Source organism: Phacochoerus africanus, chromosome 13, assembly GCF_016906955.1.
Source record: "Phacochoerus africanus isolate WHEZ1 chromosome 13, ROS_Pafr_v1, whole genome shotgun sequence".
Classification (NCBI taxonomy): domain Eukaryota; kingdom Metazoa; phylum Chordata; class Mammalia; order Artiodactyla; family Suidae; genus Phacochoerus; species Phacochoerus africanus.
The window spans coordinates 68,032,425-68,050,143 of record NC_062556.1 but is presented as its reverse complement, the minus strand read 5'-3'; the positions used below and the strand labels follow the sequence as shown (position 1 = coordinate 68,050,143).

General features: G+C 38.6%; 1 protein-coding gene across 1 annotated transcript in view; it reads right to left on the bottom strand.

The window, feature by feature from the left end:
- The window catches only part of TM9SF2 (transmembrane 9 superfamily member 2), a 61,990-nt gene that overhangs the window by 31,141 nt on the left and 13,130 nt on the right, over positions 1-17,719 (bottom strand). Inside the window, exons 2-5 of the mRNA XM_047755699.1 lie at positions 13,938-14,005; positions 12,719-12,812; positions 6,527-6,654; positions 1,877-2,006 (exon numbers count right to left, since the gene is read on the bottom strand). Of these exons, the coding sequence (XP_047611655.1) occupies positions 1,877-2,006; positions 6,527-6,654; positions 12,719-12,812; positions 13,938-14,005 (420 nt within the window). The remainder of the gene's footprint in view (positions 1-1,876; positions 2,007-6,526; positions 6,655-12,718; positions 12,813-13,937; positions 14,006-17,719) is intronic.

The window sequence follows — 17,719 nt, the reverse complement described above, 5'->3', positions numbered from 1 at the left end:
AGAGACTGTCTTCTTGCCTCCTTTGTTGAAGATTAATTGACTGGAGGTGTGTGGGTTTATTTCTGGGCTCTCTGTTCTGTTCCACTGATTTGTATGTATGTCTTTGAGCCAATACCACAGTGTTTGATTACCATAGCTTTGTAGTATGGTATCAAGTCTGGGAGGGTTATGGCTCCATAAGATTAAACTCTTTATAAATATAGCCAAAACTAACTGGCAGAGGCACAAATTATACTTCTTTAATGCTTTACATCCTACATAAATCTTTAAAAGTACTTGAGAAAACATCTAATATTGTTTAGCTTTTTCCCTTATGATAAAACAAATAAAATAAAAATTTAAATAATACATGTTAAGAGCATGGTCAGTGTTACATATGTGAACACTTTTCCTCTATGGAAGTTTAAAACTTCAGAACAAACCAATAAACTAAATTATTCAAGAGTCCTTGGTCAACTCTCACAGAAGCATTAATCAAAATAACCAGTTTCATGACTGAGCTAACTTCTACTCCAGGTCATATTCATTAAGAGATTATACAACATTATACAACATTTGATATATATAACCCAATAATTTTAATTACTTTCTAAATTAATGTCTTTGTTATTTTGATTTTTTAAATTATAAAATAATGTTAAGATTTGTTACCTTTTTAAAAAGGCATAATAGGAGTTCCCAGGGTGGCTCAGTGGTAATGAACTCAACTAGTATCCAGGAGGACGCAGGTTCGATCCCTGGCCTTGCTCAGAGGGTTAAGGATCAGGCGTTGCCACAAGCTACAGTGTAGGCTGCAAATGCGGCTTGGATCTGGTGTTGCTGTGGCTGTGGTGTAGGCTGGCTGCTGCAGCTCCAATTTGACCCCTAGCCTGGGAACTTCCATATGCTGCAGGTGTAGCCCTAAAAAGACAAAAAAGGCATAATACCAAACTTTTGCAATACAATATTTTATGGATTGAAACTCGTAATACAAATTTCATGGACTTATAATGAGGTTTTTTGGGGCAGTCCTCTATGAATATATTTTTTTAATATGTAAGATTTATGAATCTAACTTTTTTTTTTTTTTTTGTCTTTTTAGGGCCACACCTGCAGCATATGGAAGTTCCCAGGCTAGGGGTGGAATCGGAGCTGTAGATGCTGGCCTACACCACAGCCACAGCAACATGGGATCCGAGCCACGTCTGTAACCTACACCACAGCTTATGGCAATGCCATATCCTTAACCCACTGAGCGAGGCCAGGGATCAAACCAGTGTCCTCATGGATACTACTCAGGTTCCTTACCACTGAGCCATGACGGGTACTCCTGAATCTAACTTTTAATACAGTTAGAACATACAAAGTCTTAGCCCACAGCATAGTGTTTAGTATATAAGAGTCAATGCCAGTAAATGCTGAACTGCACTCGAATTATTTTAGTTCTAGAGCTTTTTGTTTAAAAGGGTTGCTAGATTTGACCTTTTTTTTTTTTGGCCAAGCTTACAGCCTGTGGACATTCCTGGGCCAGGGATCGAACCTGTACCACAATGCAGGATCCTTAACTTCTAGGCCACCAGGGAACTCCTAGAGTTAAAAACTGTTAATCTGGTTTAAATTTAAAGATCTAAGTAGCTGTCCTTCAGAACATCTGAACTGTACTTACTTGGTGGATATAACAATTTTTGTCCAGATAAAGACTGACTTTTTCTGGAGTTTCAGGGTGGCTTCTTGGGTTAACAGTCTGGTAATGTTACTGTAACAGCTTGGGTTGCTACTGTGGCCCAGGAACTTCCACACACCACAGGTGCAGCCAAAAAAAAAAAAAAAAAGACGGACTCCTTCTACCAAAAAGTATTTTTAAAAGTAGTACAGGGTTAGTTCATCAGCAACTTACATTAATAACACAGGCATCTTTTGCATGGCCTTTATCTGTAATGTAACAGCCAATAGGAAATCCAGGATTACAGTACCTCTGACCATCTTCAACATCGTAACACCATGTTACAGGCATATTATCCACAATCCTATGCAACAAAGAAATTCAGGTTACAGATCAACAAATATGACCAAGAATTACTCCCTAAAAGTGTGTCATCACTTTGTAAATTTAAATGTCTACAAATGCCTTAAGATGTCAAAACTACAATCAAAGAATTTTGATAAAATACAGTATTTTATAAGTAAAAGTATTATGCTAATACCTGACACACTGTAGTGAGGAAAAAATTACAGCTTCTTTGAAAGAGTTTTACAAATTAATTTATTGCAATTACTTATTTAACAATATTATTACCTAGACACCTGAGGGTAATTTATCTTCAGCACAACACACAAAAGCTCTAAATAGATACAAAACAATACATTCAGTTCCTTGGGAAAAGTACAGAAACAAATGTCTTTTATTACTCAGGCAATTCAATAAAAAGGAGAATAATATAACCACAAGACATGGGAAAATGTTCAATTTGAGGGCCAGGTGGAAAAGCGAAAATTATAGTATCATGTATTAAAACTGTGTAAACCTAACTTATGTCTAAAAGAAATGCTGCTATAAAACTAGAGAAACAAAGCTTTCAAGTTCCATAGTGAAAAGAAACATTTTAAAAAAAGGATAAAAGAGAGGAACAAAGTGCTGCAATACTGTAAACTACATTACAGTCCAAGCATGGGGTCCCTATGCCCAGAACACACTGCGGGATACAGATTTTAAAATTTACTAAAAATAGACTTGCTGTATTATAGTCATAAGACAACATTCCAGGGCATGTTTTATTTGTTAATTAATGTATGCCTTAGGAAGTAAAATAATGATTTTATATTCACCCAAGGTGTACATTAATGACCTAATAAAACACGTCTCATCACATAAAATGCTATTTAATAGTACCCAATGCATTAAATTTTAGAATCACCTATACTATTAAGCTGCTTATAACCAGGTTAGTAGTTCCCATGAAAAGACTATAAACTATTAGAAGCATGAAAAACATGCTACATAATATAAATAATACACATTTTCTGGAAGCCTCAACAATCATTTTATTTTATGATTTTAATTTTTTCCCTTACAGTTGATTTATGGTGTTCTGTCAGTTTCTACTGTACAGCAAAGTGACCCAGTCATATATATATATGTGTATGTATATGTATGTATATATGTGTATATATATATATATTCTTTTTCTCACATAATCCTCCATCATGTTCCATCAAAAGTCACTGAATATAGTTCCCCGTGCTATACAGCAGGATCTCCACTTGCTTATCCACAAGAATCACTGATTGCTTTAATTTTTTTAGACAATGAAGTTCAATCAATGAATATATACTAGCACTATATTAATTAAACTATTTATATGCTTTCATAGCAGAAAAAGCACTATAGAAAGTTATATTGCTAGTTACAAAATGAGAAATTAAGGATCAATTTAGGTTTTTTAAAGAACATCCTAAATTTATCACTTATATAATGGCTTGACATAATAACCTTTTCCTGGTTGGAAACATGAAAACAACAAACAAAAATAAACCTTTGGAAATAAATGTAATAAAATTTAAAGAATACAATTTTCAATTACTGTCTTGCTAAATTCAAAATTAGTAGTTATTGGAATCTGTAACACCATGAAATAGTAAGAATCCTATTTTCAACCTGATACAGTGAAAAAAGTATAAGAGGACTCAAAAGGTTAAAGGTCAAATGACTGGCCCTAATTTTTACCGTTAAGGACTCCTTTCCATTATTTCCCTCTACCCTACATGAGCTCCACTGAAACACTTCTATCAATCAAGCTTCATCTATTAATAACTCATTTTCCCAATAAATTACTTTCTAGAGTTTCTGATCAGAACGGAATAGCCAATGCTGCCACAATATACTCAAAAAGAAACGACATTTAGGTTATTCTATGTAGTTTTAACATAAGTTAATTTAAACTATCCATTAGGATTGTGAATTTCTGAAAACTGCACATCATTCCCCTTTGCCAGCCTAAGGGGATCCAGGATTGGAACTCACTAGACTAAAATATCTCCAAAGACCCAATTTCTGTCCAATAAGCCAGTCTGATGGTTCTATTACACACAAAAAAAGCACTTTGGTAATTAAACAAATTATACTTTTATAAATAAAATGACACAGACTTGGAAACAGGCAAAAAGTATAATCACAAACATGCAAAGTAACAAGTAATTCAAGTGTCTAGTGCTGATATCAAAACATCACAGACAGTACAAAGAATCAAGAAACAGCCTAGGTTATTGACAGAACAAGCCAAGAAGATCCTCCAGTTACGTTCTAAAGTCCCAAATATGAATTAGAAGTATTCATCAATTTAGATATGAAAATTAACTACTGTTAACTGTTCTTTATAATGAGAATGAGTAGGTGCCCCAATAATCAGTTATTTTAATCATTCGAAAGGTAGAATGGTTAAAATGCTATGGAGAAAAAAATTACACTTCATTCAAGGGATTGAATGCTGTACAATTACGAAAAGAATGAGGTAGGTATAGATCTACAATGTGCTTTACGTGAGAAAAGTGCCCATATTTTCTTAAACAAAATGACCAATCTGCAGAATAGTGTATACAATATTTCAGTTATTTTAAAAGGTACACACTTTTTTTTTTTTTTTGGTCTTTTTGCCTTTTCTAGGGCTGCTCACAGGGCATACGGAGGTTCCCAGGCTAGGGGTTTAATCAGAGCTGTAGCCGCCGGCCTATGCCAGAGCCACAGCAACACGGGATCCGAGCCCCGTCTGCAGCCTACACCACAGCTCGCGGCAACGCCGGATGGTTAACCCACTGAGTAAGGGCAGGGACCAAACCCGCAACCTCATGGTTCCTAGTCGGATTCGTTAACCACTGGGCCATGACGGGAACTCCTACACACTTTTATATACCTGCATGTGCACAGAAAGTCTGGAAATACCTATGAGAAATAATAGCCCTGCCCCTAGGGAGTAGGATTAGAGAAGCCGAGGGTAATAGAAAGCTCTCATTTTTTTATTTAATATTTTCCTTCATGGCTTAGGTTTTTTTCACAGTCATGTAGGTATTGCTTTGTAACTTAGAAAACGATGTTCTCTTCAAAATGTCTTAGTGCAAAGGTTAAATTAGATGTGCTACATTCACAATAAAATTCCCTAACAGAACATTGTACTTTTTTAAGATCTCCCAGATTTCTAAAGTGGCATGCTATTTTATCTCTAATTAACTCCGCCGTGCGTGCTTAAAATCTCATTAAAGAGTGAAAATTTCTCAAGGACAGAAATATACTCAACTAATGGTTTACATAAATTCATCACTGCGAATCAACAACTTCCGAAAGTGTAATGAACTGATCTAAGGATGAAACCCATTGCCTAGAATTACCAGACTGTATATTTGTGATGTGGCTTAGATTTTTTTAGGCAGAATAGTTTAAGTTTGCAACTGATAACACCTATCACAAATTTACCATCAAATGCTTCCTAACTTGGTAAACCTTTTCTTTCTTTTTTAGGGCCACACTTGCAACGTGTGGAAGTTCCAAGGCTCGGGGCTGAATGCGCGCTGCGGCTGCCAGCCTACACCACAACTCAGGATCCAAGCTGTGTCTGACCTACACCACAGCTCACCGCAACACGGCATCCTTAACCCACTGAGCGAGGCCAGGGGTGGAGCCCACATCCTGACAGATCCTAGCTGAGTTTGTTCCAGCTGAGCCACAATTGAGATCATGGTTCCTGATCTCCCAGAGTGAGAGCAAATGGGCCAATCTGGGAGAGTGATCAGACAAGCATTCCAGAGGAAGTGTATGAAGATGGGTTTTCTGATCACCACCTCCTGCACCTTATACTTCTTGGAAGAGGCAACACATATGGAAATCATGACCACCACAGAATTCAGGCATTTAACTGGAAAAATAACAAGTTGGTTTTTTGAGACTCTTTTTTTTTTATTTTAATATTTTGTTTGAATCTTGTATATAAGTAAATACTACTTGGGAAGCTAAAAAAAAGTTTTAAATGCTTTTTGATTATGCTACAAACTGATAAAAACCATGTTAATGTTTTATTACATTTATAAAATAAAAAACAGAATACACAAAATACAAGTATTTTTATTTGAAGTAGATGCTATTTCTCAAACATCAAACTAAAGTTAAATTTTGTTTTCCTATGGTCTTTTTCATGGCCTGCAAGTATAAAATGGTGTTTTGCCAGAAAACTGATCCAGGTCTATTCCCCAAAGTGTAAATATGCTCCTTTTAACTGTGTATGAGCAAAAGAAGTGCTCTAGATACCCGGTCTATGTACCAAAACAAGTAACAGATATTACAGTAATCTAAGCACAGTTAAATAATGATACTTTAAGCTAACAACCTTAGTAATCCTCTGGCAAGCAGAAATTACTACTTCATATTATTACTAATAACAAAAATAGGGCATAAATTAATCTGCTATGTTTTATAGAGTCAATGAAGTAATTCATACATTCAATAAAACAGGGTTCATCTTAAAAAGGAAAAAGCCCCAAATCCCAAATCTCCATGTCTTACCAGTGATGTTGATAATTCAGTAACATGCTTTTTTTCAAGAATTCTAATTTTTGTTTGTCTTCAGCTTTCTCTGTGTGGTATGTTTTTGTACAAACAAGCTTACAGGTCTCCTCCTGATTAAATTTGAACTGCATGAAAATAAAGTGGAAAGCAAATTTAAGAAAAAATATCCAAGTCCTTCATACCTATAACATAGAGTAAAAACACTAGTCTCATTAAATTACTTAAGCTCATTAATATTGATAATAAACATTTAAAAATTCCTGGAGTTCCCGTCGTGGCGCAGTGGTTAACAAATCCGACTAGAAACCAGGAGGTTGAGGGTTTGGTCCCTGCCCTTGTTCAGTGGGTTGACGATCCGGCGTTGCCGTGAGCTGTGGTGTAGGTTGCAGATGCGGCTCGGATCCCGCGTTGCTGTGGCTCTGGCTTAGGCCGGTGGCTACAGCTCCGATTGGACCCCTAGCCTGGGAACCTCCATATGCCGCGGGAGTGGCCCAAGAAATAGCAAAAAAAAAAAAATCCTCATAGCTCAGATTTAAACTTCAATCTTATTCTGTTTCTCTAAAAATTGAAGTCATCAATTTTTCTTTTGATAAGTGATAGTTTTTATCTTAATTTTGATAACTTCAATCTACCCATCTTTTAAATGTAAATGAACTCTAGGAAGGGAAAAACCCCACAGGCAGAACAAAACAACATCAGTCTCTCCATAGTAATGGCCCCTGAAAATGTTTCAGAAATTATGGATTTGAAGGCTTTCTAGTAATGAACAGATAGTCTTTATGTCTCTATATTCATTCAGTGGATATTTGTTAAGGGCCCCCTATGTACCGGGTGATGGAGATTCAGCAGTGAATAAACACAGATGTGGTGACACAAGAAAAACTCAAATCTGGATTCTATAATCAGAATAAATGTGATTTTTACTCACTTTTGAAAAGACTGTCAATTTTCAGGAGGTTACGTAATGATAAAGTTGAAACAATTTGATAATTTTTTTAAACGAAAGTTTAAAATCTAAGGATTCCTCCCATTTTGGAGTCCAAGACTTATTTCATAAGCGTGGAAACGCACATATTAATATTATTCACAACATATTATATACAGGTTTACGTTACTAGGGGCTCTTTATTTATTTAGGCCATACCCACAGCATGCATAAGTCCAGGGATCAAACCTGTGCCACAGTGTGACCTGAGCTGCAGCAGTGACAACATACCCAGGCCTACTTATGCCTTAATTTAAAAAATATATTTCCTAGTTTTCTTAAGGCTGTAATTTACTACACTAACTATACAGAGTTTTACTTATAACATAAATATGTATAGTCCAATATACCTTGTAATAAATTCAAATGTTATTATAGGGAATTAAACCAATTTGCGTATGTTTCACTTCAAAGTAATCCATTCGTTTATACATTATTGAATAAAATTCCCTAAACCAGTTTCTGGACATCAGCTGACAAACCAACACTGCAAGTGTAGCCCACTGCTGCCACCTGTCAGCCAACAGTTTCATTCTGGTCACACTGCTACTTCCATAAATATCGCAATATTTATGTAAATACCTAGTATTTGAAATCTTATATGAACCTTACGACTTCCAATTTAAAGAATGGGAAATGAAAAAATAAAAGCGTACCTACTAAGGAATCTGAGGAGTAAGTGTCAAAGCAGACAGACATCACTAGTTACACCAAAAGCGGCAAACCTTACACCTCAATCCAGCTCACTGGGTTCAGGCAAGTCAACTAGTGTTCAATTGTGAAGGAAAACAGGAAACCTAAAGATGACACTTAATCATAACAATAAACACATATTTACTATCTCATGCAACCCTCCCAACAGCCTATGAGGAAGACTCCTCCTCCATCTTCCTGGTCAAGTAACACCAATTACCCCAAGGCCCAGTCCTTGGAATTCTCTTCACTAAGCATATCCACTCCTTCCACCAATTCCTGGCTTTAAATACCACCTATACACTATTGACTCTCAAACATACCTCTCCTTCAAACTCCAGACACATCTTCAACAGCTAAGTCGACATCCCTGCTTCACACCATGTCCAAACTAACTCTCTCCATTCTCTCCAAACATGCTCTTCCCACTGGCTTTCCCCAAAGTCTTAGAAAACAGAAACTCTAGACCCCACATCTTAGCCCTCAGCAAATTCTGTTGGTCCAGTTTCTGAGATTCTGACCACTTCACAACCCCCTCCCTTCCTCCAATGGTCTGAGTCACTATCAGATCACACATATTTTCATGACGGATTGTGAGAGCCCCCTAACGGGTCTCCTGGCTTCTCATTCTCCAAGCAGCAGCCCTGGTGACCCTGTTAAAATCTAAGCCCACCCTAACCTTCAAAGCTAACCACCTTGTCTGATGCACAGGTCACCGTCTTTCCAGTGGCCGAGGAGACATGACCTGATGGGGTCCCTTTACATCTTTGCCCTCATTTCCTCCTGTTCTCTATCTTGCTCAGCTGCTCGAGTCACACCAGTCTCTTCTGGACCTGGCTACATCAGACAAGTGGCCCCAGGACCCTGGCTTCTGCTGCTCTCTTCACCTGGAACATCGCCCCACCGCCTGCCCACATAGTCACACAGTTCACTCCCTTATGTGCTTCAGGTCTTTTGCCCAGATGTCACCTTCTCAGGTGAGACTTTCTCTGGCCCATTTAAAACGGCAAATTCTCCATCCACCTTTCCTGATTCATCTTCAACAGTTCTTTCATCAACAACTGACACGCTGTGCATTTCAGGAACTCATTTTGTTTCCTTCCTCCATCAGAATACAATATCCATGAGGACAGAAATCTGTGTCTTGTTCAAGCTGTATCCCACACCTACCACAGTGGGCCTGGCATGAGAAAGGCATTCAGCAGCTGTGTGAACTGAATGAGTGAATGAATGAATACGGGTAGTTAGACTTGAAATTTTTGTGATCCTATGATAAATAGCTCCAGCTTCACATAATGCACACAATGTCTTGCCTTGTTTTTCTCCTGACCTCAACGAGTCATAGATAAAAGACAGCAAAGCAGATTTGGGGGTTTTTTGGTTGTTGCTGCTAGTTGTTACCATTGCTTTTATAGGCGATCTAAAATCAGGCAAAATTCTTTGAAAATGAAGGACAAAGAATCAATACTGAAATCAATACTGAAAAATATGTCAGTATATTAACAGCTGGCTTGGGGGAAAAAAATTTAAATCTTAGCTCTACATTTCTGTTAACCTATGCCTTAGTCTTAAGAAATGCTTGCTGTCTCTTTAAGCTTGAGGCTTAAAAAATTTGTTTCAGCACTAACCTTGATCCTAAAAAATTCTAAACAACTCATGGAAAATGTTACATGCACATTCTCTCTCCATTTTAATGATTTCTTTTTCTTTTGCTATTTCTTGGGCCACTCCCTCGGCTTATGGAGGTTCCCAGGCTAGCTAGGGGTCGAATCGGAGCTGTAGCCATTGGCCTACGCCACAGCCACAGCGACACGGGATCCGAGCCGCGTCTGCAACCTACACCACAGCTCACGGCAATGCCAGATCGCCAGATCGTTAACCCACTGAGCAAGGGCAGGGACCGAACCCGCAACCTCATGGTTCCTAGTCGGATTCGTTAACCACTGCGCCACGACGGGAACTCCCTCTCTCCATTTTAAAACACTCCTTCTGTTCTTCTATTTTACCTTAACTCCTGGGACGAAATTAAATCTGAAAAGCACTAGACCTAAACGAAGGGTCTTCTGTATAAGCAAGGCATGGTCTTTACATATAAGTAAGTGTCCCGTAGTGGAGTCTTACTAATAAGAAATAACGTGCCTTTCAAGTCTGTACCAAAGGGACAAAACTTCTCCGTGGACTTGAATATTTTGCTGTTTACTGCTAGAGACTCCTGCTGCTCCTCAACTTCACTGCAGGTGTTACTCTTTCCGCATCATTTTTTTCCTTTTTTTAAAATTTATATAATGATTTTTGTTTTTGTTGTTGTTGTTGTTGCTATTTCTTGGGCCGCTTCCGTGGCATATGGAGGTTCCCAGGCTAGGGGTTGAATCGGAGCTGTAGCCACTGGCCTACGCCAGAGCCACAGCAACGTGGGATCCGAGCCGTGTCTGCAACCTACACCACAGCTCACGGCAACGCCGGATCGCCAACCCACTGAGCAAGGGCAGGGACCGAACCCGCAACCTCATGGTTCCTAGTCGGATTCGTTAACCACTGCGCCACGACGGGAACTCCTGATTTTTTTTTTTTCATTATAGCTGGTTTAGTGTTCTGTCAATGTTCTACTGTACAGCATGGCGACCCAATCACACATACATGTACACATTCTTTTTTTCTCACATTATCACGCTCCATGGTAAGTGAGTAGACAGAGTTCCCAGTGCTACATTCTATCATTTCTTAAGGTCAGGGCATAAATAAACAGAAAGATGGGACTGAGAGACCACAGGAATATCTTAAGGTAGATATACAATTTATAAAATGCCTGAAAACCACCCTTTGCTACAAAGGGAATACAACAATTTCCAAAGTAATCTTTCAAAGTATCACATCAGGGAAATGTTACATAATTAATATGCTTGCGCCATATCCATATATTCTGAGTTCCTTCTTTCCATGACTTCATTTCATTAGGCCTTCAATCTACTGTCTTTGAAAATTTTCTAAAAACTTCTGCCATTTTTAAGGTACAAAACCTCAAATTAAAATATTTTACGAGGATATACTTATGGTTAAAAATTATAAACCTGTAGTGGATTAAATTGCACAATTATATGTCTTATCCCCAGTGCTTCCTGGTGCAGCTCCGGTGTTGGAGTAAGAAGGTTAGTGGGACTAATCTAGGCTTGGGGATTGGCTGACAGATGCTCAATGTAGTAAGTGCTGGGGAGACAGCTGGTGGTGCTTAGGGAGAAAGCCAGGGAGCTGGCTAATCACAGGGTCACAGAAGAGAAGGAAGTCCCAACAAGAGAGGGAGCTGTTAGGCTGGAAAATAAAACTTGGGGTCAAGTTACAGCCATTAAAATGAACGTGCTCACGTGGACAGATGCCCAAGGCAGAAAGTTAAAGAAAAATGCACAGTGCACAATATGTTTAAACATAAACACACATATTTAATTCTATTTACACGTGCTTGTAAGTACAGGGAAAATTTTAGGACAGATTAACAAGAAACTGTGATGTGAAACGGGGGGAAGGGAAATTTACTTTTCACTTTATATTCTTTTTTTTTTTTGCCTTTTAGGGCTGCACCTGCAGTACACGGAAGTTCCCAGGCTAGGCGTTAAATCAGAGCTGCAGCTGCAGGCCTACACCACAGCCACAGCAATGCCAGATCCGAGCCGCGTCTGCAACCTACACACAGCTCGCGGCAACACCAAATCCTTAACCCCCTGAGCGAGGCCAGGGATCAAACCCAAGTCTTCATGGATCCTAGTCAGGTTTGTTAGCCACTAAGCCACGACAGGAACTCCTTATTTTATATTCTTGATGCTTCGTTGTTATTATAAACTGGTTTAATTTTTCTAAAAGAGAGATCCATTATCCTTTGCATAGCAGGAGAGCAGATATAAAATGAACAGGGGACTATGAAATTCAGGATAATAGGCTTAAAAGATAACATTTAAAAGTCAGAATAATCTGTGTAATGATGAAGTTCACATCCTGAAGAGTGTATCTTATATTGTGCTTAAGCCTGGTTTAACTGATGTTCTAAAAATGTACCAAAGATGAACCAAATACACTTTCACTGGTCAAAATAGAGAGGTGAGCTCTCCCCAAACCCAGTGGGAAACATGAGGTAATGCTCTATTTGCTAATAGAGAGGATCTAGGGATACTGTTTTCAAAGAGGGGGAAGGAGATGTGAGCAGCGGGGGCAACTCTTCATCCTTGAAGGCTGGGTTCCAGGTCCCTCACAGGGTGAGGCAGGGGGTCTGAGCTCCATCTTTTAGGCCCCCACCTTACCATTTGCAATACTGATTGCACAAACGTTCCTTAAGCTTATCCGTGACATATCATGAGAAGGGGAGGGATCCTTTTAAACTGTGACTTCAAGAAATTATTCCTGGATGCAAAAGAGATAGTAATCCCTTCTTAGCCATAAGAGCTAAGTTATCTTGGGCTTTTCTGTAAGGGAGTAGAAAAAGAAGGATGCAACCAAATAACTTTTATATAACACAGAATACAAACCTTATATGGTGATGGTTCAATTCTTTCCCCGAATAATACCTGACCAAGATTTTCAGATGGGCGTTTTCCTTCTGACGCTTGGCAAAAATCAAACCTGCAGGTGAAAATATTTAAGTTTTTAAGCATAAAAGGAAACAATGAAATATCAAACCACTAGCCAATCTAGAGAACAAATTACGTACTAATCTTTTCAGACATTCTACTAGATGAATAAGAAGTACATGTGCACCCTGAGTTCCATGTACTGTATCTCCCAAAAATAAAAAACAAAGACATCTGAAAATTATGCCTTAGAATGAGTTTGATTTTTATTTATTTTCTTTAAAAAAATTTTATTAAAGTTGATTTACACTGTTCTGCCAATTTCTACTGTACAGCAAAGTGACCCAGTCATACATCTATAAACACTCTTATATTATCTTTCAGCATGTTCCATCAGAGCTTGATTTTTAAATAATACTTTTATTAAGATGTAAGTTAGAGACATTCCCATAGTGACACAGCAACCTGACTAGGAACCGTGAGGTTTAGGGTTCGATCCCTGGCCTTGCTCAGTGGGTTAAGGATCCGGCATTGCCATGAGCTGTGATCGCAGATGCAGCTCAGATCTGGTGTTGCTGTGGCTGTGGTATAGGCTGGTGGCTACAGCTCCAATTAGACCCCTAGCCTGGGAACCTCCATATGCTACGGGAAGCGGTCCTAGAAAAGGAAAAAAAAAAAAAAGACAAAAAACACAGATAGATGTCCACACAGAAACAGTGAGAAAAACAAGGTGCAAATAAAATACATAAATCTACTTTTATTTAAAATGAAAATGTATAAATGTGATTATGTACATTAGAATATGGCGAGAAAAAAAATAGGGAAGGCAGACAATAAGGCAGTTATTTCTGGGAACTGACCTAAGGATTTTGTTTCAAATTGTGTGGGTTTTTCAATCATTAAAAAAATTAAAGAAAACAAAATGGCTACTTGTCCAGTCAGATAAAAAAGGAAATTCACTGTTTTAACTGGTGTTTCTGCTATGATGCAAAACAACATTTCACATTTTAACCCGACCTTTGAAATAAAGAATACTCCTTTAAAAATGTTTACAGGCTCTGCACATTTTTAAAATGCATGTGAATTTATCCATAAGTGTGGAGAAAATAAAGCTCTAAATGTACAAAATTCTGGTGAATCAGAAAGTTGTGTATAAAAATCAAGATGAAAAACTTACGCTGTATATTCATAGGGAAGAACAGATTCCACTGAGTCAAGCCTGTTCACAAATAGTTCTATTTCAGCCTGACAATGAGAAAACACAGAATTAGAATGTAAACTGGAGACCAAACCTAAGTCATGCTTAGAATTGAAAATGAACCTGACATTTGAAATGTGAAATTCTACAATACTCAATTTAAACAATTCTCTCATAAACCATTCACTGAGTAGATTTATATGCAGTTAAATTATGACAAAATAATCTTCAAAGTGGCAAATGTCTTCAATATTTTCTAAATGCTTTTTAAGTTCTAATAATTTCTATTTATTTATTTTGTCTTTTTGCCTTTTTCTGAGGCCACTCCCAAGGCATATGGAGGTTCCCAGGCTAGGGGTCTAATCAGAGCTGTAGCCACCGGCCTACGCCACAGCCACAGCAACGCCAGATCCGAGCCGTGTCTGCAACCTACACCACAGCTCACAGCAACGCCGGATCCTTAACCCACTGAGGAAGGCCAGGGATTGAACCCGCAACCTCATTCTTAACCACTAAGCCTCGACGGGAACTCCTAATAATTTCTAAAAAATTAAGTAAGACATTTCAAATAAACCATTCATCACATCAACATAGATGCTATTTTAAAAATCTGGTTTTCAAGTTCATTATTTCATTCTACAACACAAAAATCATTTTTATTTTTAAACAATTAAAAAAATATTCTCACAGCATTCAAGAAATATCAAAGAGAAGAAAGAGACGATGCATCCAAGAAATATTTTGAAAATAAACGTGATAGGACTTTGATGATTTGTATGTGAGAGTATGAGAGATGCCTTAAGTTTAGAGATGAGAGATGCCTTAGGTTTCTGATTTGGACAAATGAACAAAAAGGACACTATGAGAGGATCGGGTTTGGGGAAGAGAGATCATGACTTTGTTTTTACCCATTTTTTGTGCCTTGGAGATATCTAAGTGTAGAAGGGTAAACAGTCATGGCATTCAAAAAAAGGAAATCTGAGAATGAGTGAATCTGAGACATCCACGTTCAAACTGAAGATAAGACACCACCAAGCTTTGGCTAAAAATCTGCAAAACCTACATCTATGGCTCTTTAAAATGTGAAGTAGTCACAGCCTTTCGGAAAGCGAACTAACAGCATTTTTAAATTAGTAACATATTCTTCTACCCAGTAAGCCTACTTAGGAGAACTCATCCCCTAGAAATAAAATTGTCTGTGCGTAAGAGATCATGTACAAGAATGTACATCGCGGAGTTCCCGTCATGGCGCAGTGGTTAACGAATCCGACTAGGAACCATGAGGTTGCGGGTTCGGTCCCTGCCCTTGCTCAGTGGGTTGGCGATCCGGCGTTGCCGTGAGCTGTGGTGTAGGTTGCAGACGCGGCTCGGATCCCACGTTGCTATGGCTCTGGCGTAGGCCGGTGGCTACAGCTCCGATTCAACCCCTAGCCTGGGAACCTCCATATGCCGCGGGAGCGGCCCAAGAAATAGCAACAACAACAACAACAACAACAAAAAGACAAAAGACAAAAAAAAAAAAAAAGAATGTATATCGCAAACGTGTTCATTTTAACAAAAAAATTAGAAACACACTGCAGTATGCCTATTGACAGTAAATTAGCTATTAAAAATAAACACCATGGGACCATTAAAAAAAAAAAGAAAGAAATGCTGCCAGGTAGGAAAGAAATTTCTGAGGCCTGTGGCATGCATACGTTCCCAGGCCAGAGACCCAGCCCTCATCATAGCCAGCGACTGAAGCTGCAGCCAGGACAAGGCCAGATCCTTAATCCATTGCACCACAAGGGAACTCCAACATGGTTTAACTTTGGAGGACTGCTTTGATCAATTTGAGAGTGAGGAGCTACAAAGGTAATAACAGAGAAGAAATTCACAGAGACCAAATCAAGTTCAACCACATGGGAGAGGGAGAAAAGAGGTATCAACTTCCTAGTAAATATGGGCTAATTTAAAGCCATACCTTCCTACTAAAGCTCCCAAAATTTCTTCAAGGTGCTTCTGAAGTCCTAAAGGATCCAACAGGAGCTCATTGCTTTTCAAGACAGAATTCTTTACTGAAAAAGTAATTTGTGCCCTGAAGTACTTTTGATGCTAACAAAAACAAACAGGAGCCATTTACCTGTATTTTTATAGGGTTAGATCACTAACGGCTGCCTCTGGACCCTGATCATGAGGCCACCTGGAACGGCATAAAGCCACACTTGCCACTCTGATCTCATTCCCTAGTGCCTCAGCAGTCCTCTACAGCTGTTTACACCCTGAACGTGAGACAGGAAGTTCAATGAACAAAAACTAGTAATACACTATCACTGGAAAAAGTGAAACACAGCGGCAGGAGCAGACTCTGGGGCCAGCGGCCTGGGTTAAAACCCCAGCTCAACTGTTTATACACCAACTATTTAACATCTTAGTTTCCTCGTGGAGGCTTCAGTTTCTTTATCTGCCAAATGCAGATAACAGTATTTACCTCACAGAGGTATGAAGAGTAAAGGAATTAACAGTTCCTAATACATGAAGTGCTATGTATTTGTTAAATAAATAAAACCAAATAAATTTAATGACATTCAGACTAGGGAATGCCCAAACTGCACTGCTTATCCATTAAAATGCTAATCCAACCTTCATGATATACATGGAAGACACTGGCCTTTGTATACAGTCCTAAAAACAGTATCATATAAAACCCTTAAAACTGGTCTCTAATCAATGACTGCTCAATGGTTAACACTATCAAAGACAAAAACACTTTGTCTCCTTGAATAAAATATTTAAGACTATATCATTGGTCGTTTTAGCAAAATAGACTTACAGAATGCTTGAGCAATTATCATATACATAAACTTTTGTGAAGGCAAAATTCCCAGTTGAGTGCTCTGCGGAAATAGTTTTCACTAATTATAAGGGGTCAACACTGCTATGAACAAACACCAGAATCCAAGTGCTCTATTTAATATATCTCAATGAAGACTGAAAGTTCCTAAAAAGCCAATCCAGTTCACATCTTTAGATTTCTAAGAAGGAATGTAGCTATTGTATTCTATACAACTTTCTATGTTTAGAGTTTCAAAATCATACAGCCACACTTTCAGTACACAAGCTAACTCCTCTGTGCTACAATTAAGCATCCTCACTCTCACCCTTGCTCAATACAAAGTGCTTAAGATACAGACTCTGAAATGAGCCTGCCTGGGTTTAAATCCTGGTTCTAACAGTTCTTAGCTGTCTGATCTTGGGCAAGTTTCTTCATTTCCTTATGCCTTGGTTTTCTCATTTGTAGAATGGCGGTAATAATAATCCCTGCTTCATGTGGTTTTTGAGAAGATTCAAGAGCAGTGCCTGTCACAAAGTACTATTTAAGTATTTACTGTCATGTAGGAATGTCCAATTGAACTTTAAGCAATGATAAAAACACTCTTTATCGGCACTGTCAAACACAGTAACCACTAGCCACATGGAGCCACTGGTCACTTGAAATGTGGTCAGTGTGGCTAAAGAACTTAAACTTTAATTTCCCATTTAAGAAGTCACAGGCGGAGTTCCCGTCGTGGCGCAGCAGCAACAAATCTGACTAGGAATCATGAGGTTGTGGGTTCGATCCCTTGCCTCACTCAGTGGCTTAAGGATCCAGTGTTGCCGTGAGCTGTGGTGTAGGTCGCAGACATGGCTCGGATCCCGAGTTGCTGTGACTGTGGTGTAGGCTGGCAGCTGTAGCTCTAATTCGACCCCTGGCCTGGGAGCCTCCATATGCCATGGGTGCG